The 17158-nt window shown below is 34.8% G+C and overlaps 4 protein-coding genes across 5 annotated transcripts; 1 reads left to right on the top strand and 3 right to left on the bottom strand.

Annotated features, from left to right (window-relative positions):
* Nucleotides 1-4182: 4182 nt before the first annotated feature.
* On the bottom strand, nt 4183-6446 carry LOC6581451. Of its 2 annotated transcripts, XM_002007144.4 has the most exons (6): nt 6294-6445; nt 6025-6126; nt 5167-5401; nt 4969-5106; nt 4608-4787; nt 4183-4283 (listed from the first exon to the last, which is right to left on the bottom strand). In XM_002007144.4, exons 3-6 carry the CDS (start codon nt 5381-5383, stop codon nt 4261-4263), a joined length of 558 nt encoding a protein of 185 aa, XP_002007180.1. In that variant the 5' UTR covers nt 5384-5401; nt 6025-6126; nt 6294-6445; the 3' UTR covers nt 4183-4260. The 2 variants fall into 2 exon arrangements, with proteins under 2 accessions (XP_002007180.1, XP_015017334.1); XM_015161848.3 differs by lacking the exon at nt 4183-4283 and having other exon boundaries at nt 4646-4789; nt 4970-5106; nt 6294-6446.
* Nucleotides 6447-13147: 6701 nt separating this feature from the next.
* On the top strand, nt 13148-13987 carry LOC6581450 (follistatin-related protein 1). Its single transcript, XM_002007143.4, has 3 exons — nt 13148-13393; nt 13458-13739; nt 13804-13987. Exons 2-3 carry the CDS (start codon nt 13508-13510, stop codon nt 13848-13850), a joined length of 279 nt encoding a protein of 92 aa, XP_002007179.1. The 5' UTR covers nt 13148-13393; nt 13458-13507; the 3' UTR covers nt 13851-13987.
* Nucleotides 13988-15102: 1115 nt separating this feature from the next.
* Nucleotides 15103-15970, bottom strand: LOC6581449 (39S ribosomal protein L17, mitochondrial). Its single transcript, XM_002007142.4, has 2 exons — nt 15691-15970; nt 15103-15630 (listed from the first exon to the last, which is right to left on the bottom strand). Exons 1-2 carry the CDS (start codon nt 15886-15888, stop codon nt 15181-15183), a joined length of 648 nt encoding a protein of 215 aa, XP_002007178.1. The 5' UTR covers nt 15889-15970; the 3' UTR covers nt 15103-15180.
* Nucleotides 15971-16271: 301 nt separating this feature from the next.
* On the bottom strand, nt 16272-17139 carry LOC6581448 (DNA replication complex GINS protein PSF1). The gene has a single exon (XM_002007141.4). The coding sequence runs from the start codon at nt 16922-16924 to the stop codon at nt 16322-16324; it is 603 nt and encodes a 200-aa protein (XP_002007177.1). The 5' UTR covers nt 16925-17139; the 3' UTR covers nt 16272-16321.
* Between the last annotated feature and the right edge of the window lie 19 nt (nt 17140-17158).

Raw genomic sequence — 17158 nt, 5'->3', positions numbered from 1 at the left:
TGTGAAAAATGAGGCAAAACGCAATTTTATAATTCGTTGATAAACATTTATATTTATACAACAAATATAATACACAGCTCTTTAAGTTTTTGATAAAATTAAAAAGAATCTTTTGGATTTAAAGCCAAACGCAAAAACTAAACAAATATTGTCCTTGAAGGCAAGATTCAAGAAAGCCCACAAAAAATATTCGATCTGGCGCTTAATGCTCTGCCAGCAAAGCCAAGCTGTACATTAGTTTAATTTACCTTATCATATCAAACAGCACAAAATAAAATCAACACCAACATAATAACTCAACACCTTTCTCTTCAATTGCAATTTCTTTTGCTATCGTTCCTATTTGAAAATCATATACAGAAGTCCAGCTAAGAAAGTTTTACTGCAGGCTGAGAGTACGCAATTGTGTAACAGCAGCAAGCAGATCCAGATCCACACATATATACGTATGCATGTGTGTGTATGTACTTGTGCGTGAAGGTATGTGTATGTGCATGTATGCGTGTTCATTACTCTCTATGCCATGCAGAGATAGAAAACAAGTTTTTGAGTGAGTTTTTGCTTGAGTGGGTCAGAATCAAGACAAATTCAGCGTCGCCGGCAGAGTGCAATGTGGACATTGTTTTGGTGATACAAGAAAAAAAACTTTTCAAGTGGTATTTGAAAGAGGCGAATGGTCTGCAGCCTGGCAATGAAAAGTAAATTAAAACATTTTTAAATAAAAAGAGAAGCAAACAAATAAATTGAAAATAACGCTGATCTTGTTGATATCATAAATACATATAGACAACAAATAAATGTATCTATGTATAAACGAATGTAAATGCATTGTACAGTAAACATATGCATGTGAGTATGTGTGTGTGCTGTATCGTTTGCTGTTAGAAGTCATAGATTGTACGGCAATAAGGCGGCGTTATAAATTCATACACACACATGTGCACACACACATAATTATGCGATGTGTATGTATTTTTTTATTTGCTTCTTTGTTTACTTTTCAGTTTCGTCTTTTAATACATATGTATGTACATATAAACATACATATTTATGTCCATTGCATTTGTGTGTTTGCATGGCTGCATATACATACATACATACATACGTATATATGTATGTATGTGTGTCTGCCTGTTTTCGAAGTATGTGTGCGTTTGACCAGTCGCCGGAGAGGCCAGAAGGCTGCAAGTTTACAGACAGCCAACAAGATTTGTTTGTTTATGTGCAGAGTTCGCGTTTTCCCAGCAAAGACCGTAAACAACTTGGATTTGGCTTTAAAATTCAGCTTACAGTATGTTGGTTTCATTCCTTTTTTTCTGTTTCTTGGTTCTTTTTCTGCGCATGAGCATTCACCTTCTACTGCTTATGCTAAAATATCCATTTTTCAGTCTCTCTCTACACTTGCGTTCTCCTTTTGGACATGCTCTCTTTGCTGCCCTGTTATGCTATGCTCTCACGCGCTCTTTGACTTCACTTGACTTGTCGTGCTCTCGCTCTGCATTTGTCTTACATATTTGCTGGGAAATTTCATCTCAATTATATGCTGATGTGTGTTGATATGTACCTTATTTTTGCCCGGATTTTTTTCCACAGGAATTTTCTTATGCCAGATTATTATGGGTGTGCGATAATTTATGAGATCTTTTAAGACGTTATTTACTTCTGCAATGAATGGCAATAACAACAATATGCATATGCATATGTATTCGTGCAAAAATGAAGTCTTTCTTTCTGCTGACACACACGTACATATGTGCACATATGCATGCGTACATGTATGTGTTTATATGTAGTCATCAATGACTTCTGACGCCATTGCTGATTACATTGTTAATGTGGGAAACGGGAACTTAATGAGCGTGTTTTAAACAAATATTCACATACATATGTATGTATGTATATATAAACTCATATCCATTCATACATACATACATATGTACATATGTATACGTATACTTGTAGCTTTTACCCCAAGCAAATTTACCAATCGTCTGTAAGATGACGCGCTTAAACATATGCGACATACGAACATTTTTTGCCGAGGCACAATCAAATTCAACTGCAACTTGATACCGACCCCACAGTTCATGCTGATATATGTATGTATATACATACGTATATATATTATGTTTTTTGATGACTCTGCTGTTTACTCAGTTCTTTATTCACACTTCTCTACTCTTGATTTAAATGCGGACGCTGTATGTTTCGCAGTTCCATATTCCATGTATATGTATGTATGCATGATAAACACGGAAGATATGAATGAACTACATACATACATACATATATATAAGCTTCAGTATACAGAAATTGAAATACATATATACAAATTATTCTCTAAATATATACAAACCTAACGAAAAATAATGTAACATTAAATTATAATTCAATTAGTTCTATTTAAGTATATGCATAATTTCTCTAAATGTGTCCTCCACAAAAAATCGTCAATTAACGTTGTTTATTAACCAGACACACCTATTTCCTAACGCCTGACGGTGTGACATTATGACTAAGCTGAAGTTCCTAACATCCCTCGAAGACGGCTTATGCATTTCAAAGCTTTTTATGATACAAACCAATTAAGAATGGTAAGTTAGAGTAACCTGGGGTAAATTCTTTCCGTTAGCAGCAGGAGAAATACTCGACCCTATAAGAAGAAGCTGAGCCAATTCAGGTTTTTAATTCTTATAAGATCATATGTGTATGTGTGTATGTAGGTAGACATATTTAAACTAGAATTATAATTAAATAAATTATATTATAATTTAATTATAAATATAGACTGAAAAGGCATTTGGTTTAGGTTAGAAAAAACTCTTCTAGATTTGGTTTTTATTTAAATCTTCATGTCAAGTTTTTTATTTATAATATTTGATGTAATTTCAGTTATTCTGTTTGTTTTCATTGTGTTATGTTATTTTTTATCTTTCATGGTATTCTGACCTTATGTATGTAAATACGTATGAATGCAAATGACTATATTGTATGTATATAATTTCTGATTTACTTGTTGGCTTGCCAAATAGAATGAAAATAATTTCAGTTAAACACATTGACATTAAATATTCATATATAAATGTTTCTTTTGTTTTCACATTATCCATATAGGTATGTATATTTCGTAACATTTACATAATTTTCATGTATACGAAAACACACCCTTATGTAAACACTCCTAGCAGATCATACAACTATGGTATGAAATGGGTTTAAAAATGTTTGGGTTTTCTTTTCAATTAGAACCGGACCTGATATACTTTTACAACTATTCGAATTATCAGTTCTAACTGATAAAAATGTTTTTGGTAAAATCATATATAAACGTTTTCTCATTCAGTTGAAATCATAAAATCGGTTGTTAGATGTTAAGATTTATAAACATTACTATTAGTCATATATAAAGTTAGGGTATATAATATGTAGGTTTTGTTTTAAAATACGCAATCGGCATTTAGAGCCATTGGCCTAGCTCATCACTCATCGATCATCGTTCGTTCATATTACTCATTATTCATTATCTCTTGTAATACTATTGTATTACTCTTTACAATATTTACACTAAGTGTTTTTTTTTTCCTTTCTTTTTTGTGTTTTATTAAATGTTTTGCATTTTAATTGTATGCCTAAATGTTTTACTTATATCATTTCATACTTTCACTTTCATTCTGTTCTCTTTTTTAAGTGAGATCAAATGGAGAAGCTGATATTTTCAGACGAACATTTTACATCATTACATCAATTATATGTTTGAATAACTTTTTGTTTTTGTTTCGTTTAGTTAAGTATGAGGGAGGTTTTTAATTAATGTGTTATGTAAAGTTATTTGTTAATGTATAACTCGGCTAATGCTTTATAAGAATTGTCAGACAATCTGCCGGATTACTAAGTGTATCCTATTATCCTCCGGTTCAGTCATATTAGTTTTTCATTTTAACTTGGATAAAACTTGAATGAACTAAATTTCTTTGATTTTTTGGTTTCTTTGGTTCCACATAATACTTGTAATTAATTATTTTTTTCTTCAAACTCTATTTTTGTTTTAAGTATTGATTTTATGTTTTTTTTTTTTTTCTTTGTAAAACAAATCTACAAATTTTAATTATGTATTCAAATATAATGTTTACGGTTATGTAGGTTTATTTTTTTACGGTTTTATTTAGAGTTCATATATATATATTTGATAAACGAGAGTTTCTGGGAAATAATCTTATATTTGACTTTAAAAAATCCGTAAAATACGCTACCAGAGTTTATTTAAACGCGTCCTTTTCGAGCAGCTATATAATATGGGATAAGAAGCCAAAAAATAAAGAGTTTTTAAGAATTGTTAGATTAAATATAAGAAATAGTCTATATATACAAGATCTGTTCAAAGAGCAACGCGACTTTTTTTCCCTTTTTCTTGAAAATGAATATCTTTGTCCCCGTTCACATTTTCAAGAACTTATGTAGCAATATCAAATCAGACCTCGCATATATATATTCAAATATATATGGAGAAAAAAAATTTTTATACTCATTCATTAACGTTTGAGTCGTAAAAGAGTATTTTTTAGTCGGTAACGTCCGACTACGATACTTTTACTTATTGGTTTACTAACCTTTGTCCTTATTCTTGCGCTGCTCCTTGGCACTCTTATCCTTGGACTTGCCGGGCTTGCAGTTCTTCTTGATTATACGTGTTGACTCGCATGATGGATCGCTCGTGGCCTTCAATTTATCAGCTCTGGTCATTTGGCCTGTGACACACTCCGACCAGGAACCTTTCTCATATCGACACGCTGCAAAAGAAACGGATTTTTAACAATATTTTAGAGAACATTTTCCAATTTGAATCAAAGCGAAAGTATATCAAATCAAATTAGAACAATAGATTTGTAGTTTTTCCCAACTGTCTAATCTATAGGTCAAATGATATCTAAAAACTTTGATTGTATTCAAATTTTGGATATCAATATTTACCTTTTTTGCACTTCTTTTGAATGGTGCGAGTTTGATCGCAAGCCGGATCACCCTTTTTCAATGTCAGAGTTCGTGAACGCGTATTGGTCTTGGTATCACATTCGGTCCAGGGATTTTTGCCATAGCGACAAGAGAGTCCTGTAATCGAATACAAATAGTAAATATTCCATTTAATTACTAATTAATAAGTCAACTTACCATCGCTCTTGGTGCCGCGCTCATTGCGTATTAACACCTCGTGATCGTCCTCCTCCCAGATCTCACCTTGTGTCGCCGCTGTCGGCTTGGTGAACTCGGCCACGGGCAGAGCCAGTGGCGTCTCCTGTAGCTCTGTGGTGCCATTCACTAAAATTGGCAGTAAGGTTGACCATGTTAAGATCATGGCCAGCAGGAGCCCTTTATAATTGTGACTCATTGTACGTTTGTTGATTGCCTGCAAATATAGTTCATTTTTGGGTTGTTAATAAAACAAAAGCGATTTGAAAATTTTAAAAATTTAAAACTAATATCAATAATAGGAAAAAGTTTAAAGACAGTGAAAAATAATTAATTAATTTTTTAAAATTAATTTAATGTTAATGAAAGAAAATTAATATTTATTAAACAATATATTATACATATATATAATTAATTTATTTATTAAAAAAATAATTAATATTAGTATTTAAAAAAAAGTAAACTAAACAATATATTAAAATAATTTCAAAATACTCAAATCTACAAAATAAGATTTTAAAAACATTATAAAAAAACATTAAAAATAAATTAATAATATATTAATTAATAAATTTTTAAAATTGTGTTTAACATGTTTAAGTCATATAAAATTTTAAATACTTTCTTATAATATTCGAAGTTAGGTGTATATATATCTGAAACTGAGGTGATTGAAGTCCAGGTACATATGCAAACTATATAAAAAAAAAAAAGTATATTTTTAATCAAAAATAAAAAAAATAAAAAAATATAGTATGCCCCCACTTCTTAAAGCTGGGCTGGGGCTCGTTTTAATTAAATTAATAAAAACGACAGACAAGCTTTTCATTTTTCGCTTACTCTGTGCAAACAAAGCGTCCTCAAAAATGCTCAACTAAGTGTGTAGTGACGCAATACGTTCTATAGAGATGTGATAAACCCAGACACTGCCACCGAGGAACTCTGGAAAAGCACAAATTTTTGGAATAACTCACGCCAATAGGTTTAAACTTTGCTTAAATATGCACAAAAATATGAAATCTTGAAGATTTTCGTTTTCAGATTTTTTTCAGCTTTGAATTTATTTTTTTTTGTAGTCGCTAACTGCGTAGCACAATTGATGAACTAACCGTTATACACACACAAAATGTTCCACCACCTCTGAAACGGTGATTGTGACTGTGGATGAAGCTGAGCACCGTTATAGACCAGAGGAGTATCACTTCGGCACAAATTTTTCCTGAACTGCTGTCGTTGCGCGTCTCTTTAAAACTGAATGGCCAAAATATGCGAAAAGCTGCAAAAAGCCCCAGTCGGAGTATCCTGAAGGATGTTATGCTCTCATCTACATGCGATACACACACACACACACACACACACACGTACTCTCTTTCTATCTACCATGCTCTTGCCCTGCCTCGCACTCTGTCTCTCTCTCTCTCACGCTCTCTCTTTCTCTTGCTGCTTTTATCATAATAAAGCTGCGCATGTTCCAAAAATAGACGCCACACACAGCTGCAGTCGGTTCGCTTCCTGTTTGAAGATGTTGCCTTTTGTTGCAGCTTTAAGCAGAATTTCCCTGTTGAAAATAAACTTAGCCAAAAATCTTCTTATCATTAACAAGAGATTAGGGAGACAGGGCGTAAAGGAGAATGGGCTTTTAATCAACTTTATGATGTGTATAAGGAACATAAAGAACATATTCATTTTGCTTAGAAAACTCATGTGTTCCATGAGTCTATTGTTGTTGAATTTGATAATGGATAAGCAAAGTTCTATTCCAGCATCCCTTCTAATACTTTACATATATTAACTGGGTATTGAGTGGGCTGATAGAATAATATGCTAGCAAGTTAAGAATTCAATAGAATAATAGACTGGATTATAATCTACACACTGATAGATATAGATAGACAGATAGATAGATAGATAGGTCGCAATAGATTTTAATGTTTTTAGTCAGTCTGAATCTAAACTTAACTTTGCAATCAAAAGAGGGAAGAAAGGCGGACACTTCACAAAGGAAAAAATAAAGTCTATTCAAACAAAGTAGAATATCTAACTAAAGCTCGAAAAAAATATATCCTTAAAAAAAAAAACTTACATGTGAATCGAGCTATCAATCAATTAAACAATATCTAATTGAATCTTTGATAACTTACTTGCATCGCGAGATATTACGACTCGTAATATTATTAATTATTGATAATAAATATAAACTCTCAAAATCATCTAGATAGACGAGGCTGAACTCCCTGCACATATGCGTACTTAATATACCATATATCCATATATAATATACCCACAAATTGTCTGTACCATGGCCATTGAGTACAAACGCGCCGAGGCTATTGAGACCAACAGCTGTCATAAAATTTAATAATGCAAATGTAATTTAGTCGCACGGTCAGTCCAGGCACAGGTCGAAAGTTCCAATGAAATATTGAAGCACTCATGAGCAACGCAGTTTAAAGGGCAAAACCAAAAGCCACAACTCAGAGCGAAATACTCCCCATTTACCGAGCCCGACCCATCTGATGGGTGATTATGTTGCTTACCTGAAAGTCTGTCTGATTTACATATGAAAGTTATTTGGATAAGCTTTATAGAGATATATTTGGTTAAATAGGCTCATCTTTCATTTGATGTGCATTTTGATGGAATAAATTCAATAAATTTCCATAATAAAATTTAAAAAACAAATATAAAAATTAGTTAAAATAATAAATTCATATTCTTAAAAGATTAAAAACAAATTTTTAGAATTGTTTCCTTTATCAGAACTAGTTAAGCGCATAAAACTGCAACAAAATACTAAAATAATAAATATACTAAATACTGCTAAGTTTGCAGTCAATCTAGGGGTGTACGAGAATACCTCTCATTATTTGTATAAAAATGGTTAAAGTCTTCAGCTCCCAGATCAAGAACTTCTATACACTTCTATTTAACAAATTTAAAAAATGTAATCCATTGAACATAAATATATAAACGGAAACTTAATTAAATTAAATGATATAAATTCACCTAGCTGTAAAATACTTTTTATATATACATAAAATTTGACCACAATCAGCTAGAAGCCCATAGCCATATAGCCCACTCTAAATGCAAACTGCTGCAACCCATTTGGGCCAGTTGTGCAGCGTTGGTGTTGGTATTGGTACTGGTATTGGTGTTGGTGTTGGCCAACGGATGCAGTCAAGCAGCAGATCACGTGCCTGGAATTCATTTGTAATTTGTAATGTCTATAAAGACACAGCATGTGCGCTTCCCTCCTAATTGTGCGAGTGTAAAACAGTGCACATCAGTGCACAATTGGGTCAGAGGTCCGAAATGGACATCTCCCATTTTAAACCACTCAACTTTTTCGATTTATATGAACATTTATATGCCTTCCTGATGAAATAGGAAGAGAGTATATGGGTTTTGGGCAATGTGAGCCGACTAGAGTTCGGAAGTTTATCATTGACGCTTATAGAGTTTTTAGAGTTGTGCCCACTGTTAAATGGGGTTTACTTTATCTAGAGATTTGGAATTTTGGAACTAGTATGCATAAAAGTATATGTATATCTCCGCCCATGCAGGGCGTGGCACATTGAATAAAACTATATCTATATCCTGAAATCTTAATCAAGGATCCCTAATTACAGATCTACAGATAGATCCATAAATTGAGTCAATTTTTGTAACATGAACAAGTATTATGCAATCATGTACGCCCACTGCACGTTTACTACACTTGACGTGTATTTATAATAAAGATGAAATGATAAATACAATCGACAATAAACACGAAAGGCAAATCTCGTGCATCTCGTGGGAGTAATTTGAAATATTTGTTTATTGCTTACACTTGAACCTTTTTCTGCTGGTTTAGCCAAATGGATTCTGGCTAATATTGCACACATGATATGTGTATACGCCGTACGCCATACGCCGTACGCTGTTCACTGTCCGCTGACCCATATAAGTCCCCAGCCACCCCCACACTTTCACAACCGCAAAAACAAGTCGATATCGGTGCGCGCATATCAGCAAATTCCGAATAGTAACAAGAGGAAAGCGTGAAGCGATGCTGCTAAGAGATGCCCTGGAATGATGAGAATGATGTGTACAGGTGTAAATTCATCTGGAAATTATATAGCAAGTTTGGAGTATATATAATATAATTGCTGATAATGAAGACCGACGCTCTCTCTTACTCTCTTTCTCCCTCTCTCTCTTTCACATTTCCAGGGTATAAGCAGTCAACTACTTCACACGAATTGAGCTGGATCTAGATGGGCTTCGGTTGGACTGTGCCAATATTTTTTACCCTTCTCCGTGTGCGTGGCATTCATTTGTGCTGCCTATCCTTGTGGCTCGGCTGTTGTTGTAGGTTATTGCTGTTGCTATTGACTTGTGCGCGCAATAATATTTTCATATATTGCCCACTGAAAGATTAAACCACAAAATATTGGGTAGTCTAAAAAGTTTTTTCGTATTTTGCCAATAGATGTCGTTGGCGTCGTATATCTCCAGTGCTACCAATCACATTGTGTACACGTTGTGGTGTTCGATTGGTAGCACTTTAAGCTTCGATTGCCAAAAAAAAAAAATGTAATTCAAAGAATTTGAAAAAAGTTACAGCTGTTCAAAAATGAGTGAAAATAAAGAAGAAATTCGCTATATTTTGAAATTTTTGTATAAAAAAGGGAAGAATGCCACGCAAGCCACTAATGAAATTTGTGATGTTTACGGTGACGATGCTCTATCAGTTCGTGTAGCACAACAATGGTTCGGACGCTTCCGTTCAGGAAATTTCGATGTGAAAGATGCACCTCGCTCTGGTCGACCAATCTTTGAAAAAGTCGATGAAATTATGGAAAGGATTGACCAAGACCGTCACATAAGCAGCCATGACATCGCAAATGAACTAAACATTCATCATCAAACGGTTCTGAACCATTTAGAAAAGGCTGGCTACAAAAAAAGCTCGATGTATGGATACCACATGAATTGTCTGTGAAAAATTTATTGGACAGAATTAACATTTGCGATTCTTTGCTGAAACGAAATGAAATCGAACCATTTCTGAAGAGAATGGTAACAGGAGACGAAAAATGGATCAAATACGACAATAATGTGCGAAAAAGATCATGGTGCAAGAGTGGTGAAGCTCAACAAATGGTCGCAAAGCCAGGATTGACGGCTCGAAAGGTAATGCTGTGTGTTTGGTGGGATTGGAAAGGAATAATCCACTATGAGCTGCTTCAGCCTGGTCAAACGATTGATTCGACACTTTACTGTGGACAACTGATGAGATTGAAGCAAGCAATCGAAAAAAAACGGCCAGAACTGATCAACAGAAAGGGCATCGTATTCCATCAGGACAACGCCAGACCACACACATCTTTGATGACCCGGCAAACACTGAGAGAGCTTGGCTGGGAAGTTTTAATGCATCCACCATATAGCCCTGACCTTGCACCTTCGGACTACCATTTATTTCGGTCAATGCAGAACTCCCTTAACGGAGTAAAGTTGGCTTCAAGAGAAGCCTGTGAAAATCACTTGAAGCAGTTTTTCAAAGAGAAACCACGAAAGTTTTACACGAATGGAATTATGTCTCTAGTGGAAAAATGGCAAAAGGTGGTCGACCAAAATGGTGCATATTTGATTTAATAAAGTTTATTATAAATATTTAAAAATATGATTTGAAGTTTCATTACAAATACGAAAAGACTTTTTAGACTACCCAATATATTGCTTCTTATAGCTGGTTCATATGTGTAGCGTAGCCATTTTTTATTGCTACTAAGGCTATTTATAGCTAAAATGAAGTCTTAAAATACCAGAAATTGCATTTTAAAGTACATTATTATTAATCCCATTAGCGTTAGAAATAATATTTAACGTGACTTGAATAGGAAAGTATATCAGACATCAAGTACTTTCAGTAAAAGAAGCACGTGTTTATAGGTAGAATGCCGACCAAGAAATACCCTAAGCATCTGCTTTTAAAGATTCTTAAAATATGAGCATGATAAAATCAATAGATATTTATATATTCAAGGAAACCTTAAAATTTTCTACTTGGCTGAATTTAAGATTTGCCTTCGTCAAATTTCGAGCTCGTCTGCTCAGTCACATAAGTTCATAGAAAGCCCAGGAGCTCCTACCCAAATGCTTAACTAAATGTATATTTGACGAAACATTAGTCTTTCTACTTGAAGAATGAAGAACATGCCCGTTTCGTCAAGGTTCGAGCCCGAATATGCTCAGTCATAAGTAAATGCTGTGACAGCACATTTAAGCTTTCTTCAGTCCCGGCACCTATACGTAATAAGCCCGTAATAATAAATAGAAACCTAACAGTAACAGTACTGCAAATATAAATGTCAGCTGAAGTTGTTGTTGTCAATTACTCAACAATCAATAAATAATAACCGAAACATTAAAATCTCTTTTCTACTTGAACAATTATAAAGTCTTTCCCTCGTCAAGATTCGAACCTGCATCTGCTCGGTCATGTGCAAATTGCGTAAATTGCTTTGACAGCACTTCGACTCGCGCCTCAACCAACTGCGCCAAGCAGCAATCCCAAACAAAAGTGCCAAATGCACAACTAAGCTGCCAGGCTGACAAATCAAATACAATTCAATTGCTTATGCTATTTATAGCAAGCCAATAGGCATGCACGCCTTTGTATGTATGTATGTATGTGTTTATCTGTTTGAGTGAGAGAGAAAATACTTGGGCATGACGCTAATAAGCCACGTGGCATTGCCAATTAATTGACCACACGTTTTCTTTAATAACTTCTGCATTTCTTAACGGATCGCAATGAAACTGGCAGCGAATTAAACTTAATAATTCATTTAATTTTTTAAAAATAAATATTTAAGAAAGCATTATCTTTATATGCAACTAAACTTTTAGTTATTATAGGCAACTGCTATTGAAAATATTTACAAAAAAAATAAAATAAAATAAAATAAATTTAAAAAAAATTTTATTTAATAAATAAAAAAAAACCTAATGGAAAATTTGGTTAGCCCAGCTGCAAAGATGTGCAAATAACTGATGCTCTATATTGATTTCACACGTTGATATACCGAATTGTTAGGTATGTAAATCATATGTTTATATTTATATACATATATATATATGTGTTATGTCTCTATTGTTTTACATTCAATGCTGCAAGTGTATGTAAGTACGTCTGTTCAACTTTTTCGCAGAGACAAATACATACATACATACATAGGGACGCTGGCAAAACACACATAAGCAGGAAATGCAGTCAGCTTGCCGTTTGTGGGCACACAAATACATACTTGAGTATGTTGCAAGTGTCATTAAGTGATATAAGTCTTATTATACACCTGTATGTGTATTGGATATGTAGATTTAGATTGTAGAAATTTCAAGCTTTTATGACGTGACAAATATGTGAATGAATCATAGGTCTGACTCTTATTTGATCAGCCGGGTTTTCTATATATTTTACGCAGGTATATTAAATATGCAAATTTAGATTATAGAATTATCAAGCTCATAACTAGTTTAATATATGTATTCCATCACATGTGAGCAATATGTGAATGAATCAAAACTCTGACTATTATTCAATCGGCCGGTTTTTCTGACCTATGAAGTTCAGGAATAAATTTAAATAATTGGAATAGCCAGCTTTAACTAGTTTAAAACCTTTGATGACATGTAACAAATATGTGAATGAAATGGGAAGCTAAACTCAGACTATTAGCGGACCGGCCTAGTGTCCGGCATTTTTGATTTGACCTATAAAGTTCACGAGCTCAGCTCGCAAATATGGTTTAGCTGCACGCAACGCTTCCGCTAGGCAACACTTCCGATTCAGCTGGAAACGGTGTTCCAGTTAGATGAGCAACGGCATCGGAATTCATTGGGGTTTTATTTTATTTTTTTGCCGGCAATAGCGGGATAAACAATAGCGCGCACTGCGATTGTGCCCAATGTTTATCATTGTGTCGGTGAGCAACAATAACAATAACAATGCGCCACAATCGACGCGTTGTCATGACAATCGCTGGGCCCAGCCAGATGGGGGGCTTCAGCTGCTCGAATAGAGTACAGAGACATCAGAGCGAGAGCGCACAGTAGCGCTCAAGCTTCCCAGTGATTATCAGTTCTCAACACGAAACACATGGAGCATTATCGTTCACTCAGACGAAAGTATATAACCAAATTTATGTGCCAATAGGTGAGTTGACTTTGGTTCCACTTCAATTGCAAAAACAAGCTAAAATAGTATTATATTCATCTAGCTCAGAGAAAAGCGTGACTCATTCTGCGAAAGTGCTAAAAACCTTTTAGCATGCCTTCGTTCCGCATCTTATCCAAATTATCGTTGCTTCTTCTACTGGTCATCTGTGTGGCATCTGTGTTCTGCGTCTTCTCTCTGCCGGTCTTCGAGTACTCGAGCAGTCGCTGCAAGGGCCTGGACGACTGTGATCCCTTCCAGCCCATTTGTGCCACATATACGAATGAGCATCAGTTCTTCTACAGTCACTGCGATATGTTGCGCGAGATCTGTCTAACTGGCAAAGGTAGTGAATTATATTTAGTTATATAGATTTAATATTTATATTATTCTACTTATATAATCTATAGATTGGAAAATTGACTTTTTGAGCCATTGCAATGTTAGCAAGCTTTAACTATACCACAGCCGACTGATTGCTTGTTAGCCACGTTCTTCAAGACTGATATATCTACATATGTATAATAAATGGAAAAGTATGAAATATATTTATTTAAATATAAATATTTACGAATTCGTAATGACTGCAACATATCATGTATGTGATTATCTGTTGGCAAGGCCGACTCGGTGTCATATTATGAGCTTTACAATTAGCACGTATACATATTTACATATGTATGTTTATGTGAAGATAGCTTCATGGTCTTCTGTTATTTAGGACCCATCTTTGTCAATAAACAAGAATGCAGAGCCTAAAGCTTTCAATTGGCTCAAATATTACAGCAAATCCAGGCACATAACTTGCGCATTTCAGTAAAAGTGAGAGAGAAAATAAGTACTTCAGTTGGGAGTGCCTGACTAGAATATAGAGCTGTTAGTTCAATAATTTTAAGCATCTTTTTAAATTTAAGGCAAACAAATCCATTTTCTAGCCGTAAAAGTTAGAATATGATTTAAAAATTATGAAGAGAATAGCATAAAAGTATCAAGCCTTCTATAGCCTGTTACAAACATTGTGATAAAATCATTATACCCTCATTTACCATCATCAATGGGTATACGAAGCAAAGTATTCATACAATCTATGTGTGCTCCTAGCGAAATACAATATATGCAAACATACGTATATATTTAGGCAACAGATTCAATAATATTTATATCTTGGAAATTATTTTTTAATTAATTTAGAGTTGCAGCTAGCCAGAACTTCGTGCTATGCTTTACTGCAACTCTGCTGTAAAGATATAATTCAATTAAATTCTCCTAACTCATTTTCCATTTTTAATTCCAATTTTCTATTTTCCTTCAAGAGTTGACATAAGTAATTACGCCTATTCCATTCTGATAGGCTACTCAGTTGGGTTTGTAATAAATTATAAAAGCTACAAAGCTTTCATACGTGTTTTATCAGCGTCGAGCTGCAGATAAAGACACGCGCACACACACCGATGCAGCAACTGTAGGCGTTTGGCCCATCCTTTTTAATAATTATGTATAAAAATATACACATACATATATATGTACACAAGTGTAAGTAAATACATGTATATATTTACATATATATTTAGTGCGCGAGATTACTTTAAAGGGATGGTCAAATTAGAGCTTTATCAAGCTTTGCGCTCTCGCCCGGCATCCTCTCTACTTTCTCTCACTCTCTCTCTCTCTCTGTCTGTCTCTCTCACTGTCTTCAACACACATGTAAATACCACCCGTTTAACATCTCTGTATATTATAAATTAGCTTAGAAAAATGTATTACATCAACAGATTTACAATAGTTAACTATGCTTTGGGCGCTTCCTCGGCTTGCTTTGACTGCTCGGTTTGTGTTTCCGTTACAGGTGCTTGTGCAGGTGTTGCAGTTGTTGATGCTGTTGCATTCTCAGTCTCAGCAGCCAGTTTGTTAGCCAAGTTTGCTAACTTTTCACGTCGAAATTCCTTGCGCGCCTCGTCCAGCAGTACATTGTGCAATAAATTACGATTCTGGCTGTTATCTGGTGTAAGTACGGGATAAGGATTTCCACGTAGCTCCAGCACTGATTTTCTATAGTACATTCCCGGATAATCGCGTGGCGCCTTGAACATGCGTGTGTAGGAAACGTTGGAGTTCTCGTAGCGCGGCACTAAAACCTTAAAGAGTTTATGTACAAGTTGTTTCTCCAGCAGCCAGTAGTCCGCCAGCTCCATGGTTGCTTTGTGTCGATCGCCATGGCGTATAGCATTTGAAATGAGCTGAAAGAATTTATAAATTAGCAGCACTTCAACATTACTTGCCTCAAATTTGACACTCACCAATTCAGCATATCCACGCGCTTCATCTGCCCGATTGTAATACAATTCAATGCGCTCATGTTTGACCAACGCCGTCACGGTTTTTCGCAGCTTCAGTAGACGGCCTTCTGGGCCATCAGGGTTCTTTAAGTTACGTTTAGTTGGCCGCACAGCGATTCTCAGCTGTGACATTAGTTTGCTGACATCGGCTTGATTCATTTTTAAACCAAATTTCAATTCACTAAATCTGGATTCACGTAATGATGGTCAATCAGCTGAGAGTACAGAAGATGTTTAATGTTATTAACAGCACACATTCGATTATTATTAAAATATCCCCGATACTTGGTTTTGAATCGGGAATAATGAAATAAAAATAAATCCTATTTATAACCAATCATTAAATAACATACACTATAGCTAATGTTGCATACTAACTGAAAATTATTTATAAATAATTCATTCATAATCAATTATGAAATTGTAGCCGGCAACTTAACATAACCAATCGAGCAGCTGGCAAAGTCATCTATCGATTAGTTTGTAACGATTAGAAAAAAATTGAAAAGCGTCAAATGTAGCTCCTTCAGAAAAATATAATCTTTTCAATAATATTTATCTATGTTTTATTTAAGCATCTATTATTTATACCTTAAGTTATGTGCTGCAGAATGCCCTGACGTACCAGCGGTTCCACTTGTGCGCGAGGTAAGTAATGCTGACTGTTTTTCCTTAAATGTACAACCTCGCCGTCATCCAGTTCAAACTTGCCATAATTCTCCACGCATCGCACCTCAATATATAGGGATTTCGGTGGACGTAAGTTGCCAGTTAAGTCGATGCCTTGCCCATCGCCAACGGAACGCATATATGCTGCCAGAGACTTCGAGTAGTTATTGAAGAACTGCACTTCTGGCTCACAAAGTGCCGGCTTTATATCATTGGGTATAATTGGCCCGAACTCCCAACGCATGGCTTTGATACGCTGCATTCGCTCATATAGGTAAGCCAGAAGACAACGCTTATTTCGCTGAAGTGCCGCATGCCTGTAGTTGAGTAAGGGCCACAAACTACGATCTGCAGAACTGTTGTAATTGGACGCTTGTGCCACATTCTCCTCAAAAATTGCCTTTATCTCCTCCAGCACCTGTCGTACGCCGTCATCGTCGAAGGCTGGTATAGTCTGTGACGATCGCTGAAGATCCTTTAATAAATTAAAGGCATTATCACCAAACATTCTGTTTGAACGGCTCATCTTTGTTGATTGGTAGAATACATAAAAAATGTTCCCGCTTTATTATGGTCAACGCAACTAGTGATGGCATTTAGCGAAGGTATTCATATAATCTGGGCACATTATTTTGTTATTGGTCGGCAAATTAACAAAGTAACATTTTAATTATGACTTATAAATACATAAATATATTTGAATACATACGTATACATGCATATAAACATTTAATAAACTTTGAACACTTAACTGAGCGCA

This window comes from Drosophila mojavensis, unplaced genomic scaffold, assembly GCF_018153725.1.
Source record: "Drosophila mojavensis isolate 15081-1352.22 unplaced genomic scaffold, ASM1815372v1 contig_74, whole genome shotgun sequence".
In the NCBI taxonomy this organism is placed as follows: domain Eukaryota; kingdom Metazoa; phylum Arthropoda; class Insecta; order Diptera; family Drosophilidae; genus Drosophila; species Drosophila mojavensis.
Note: the sequence above shows the minus strand (reverse complement) of the source record. Positions and strands in the feature narration are given on the sequence as shown.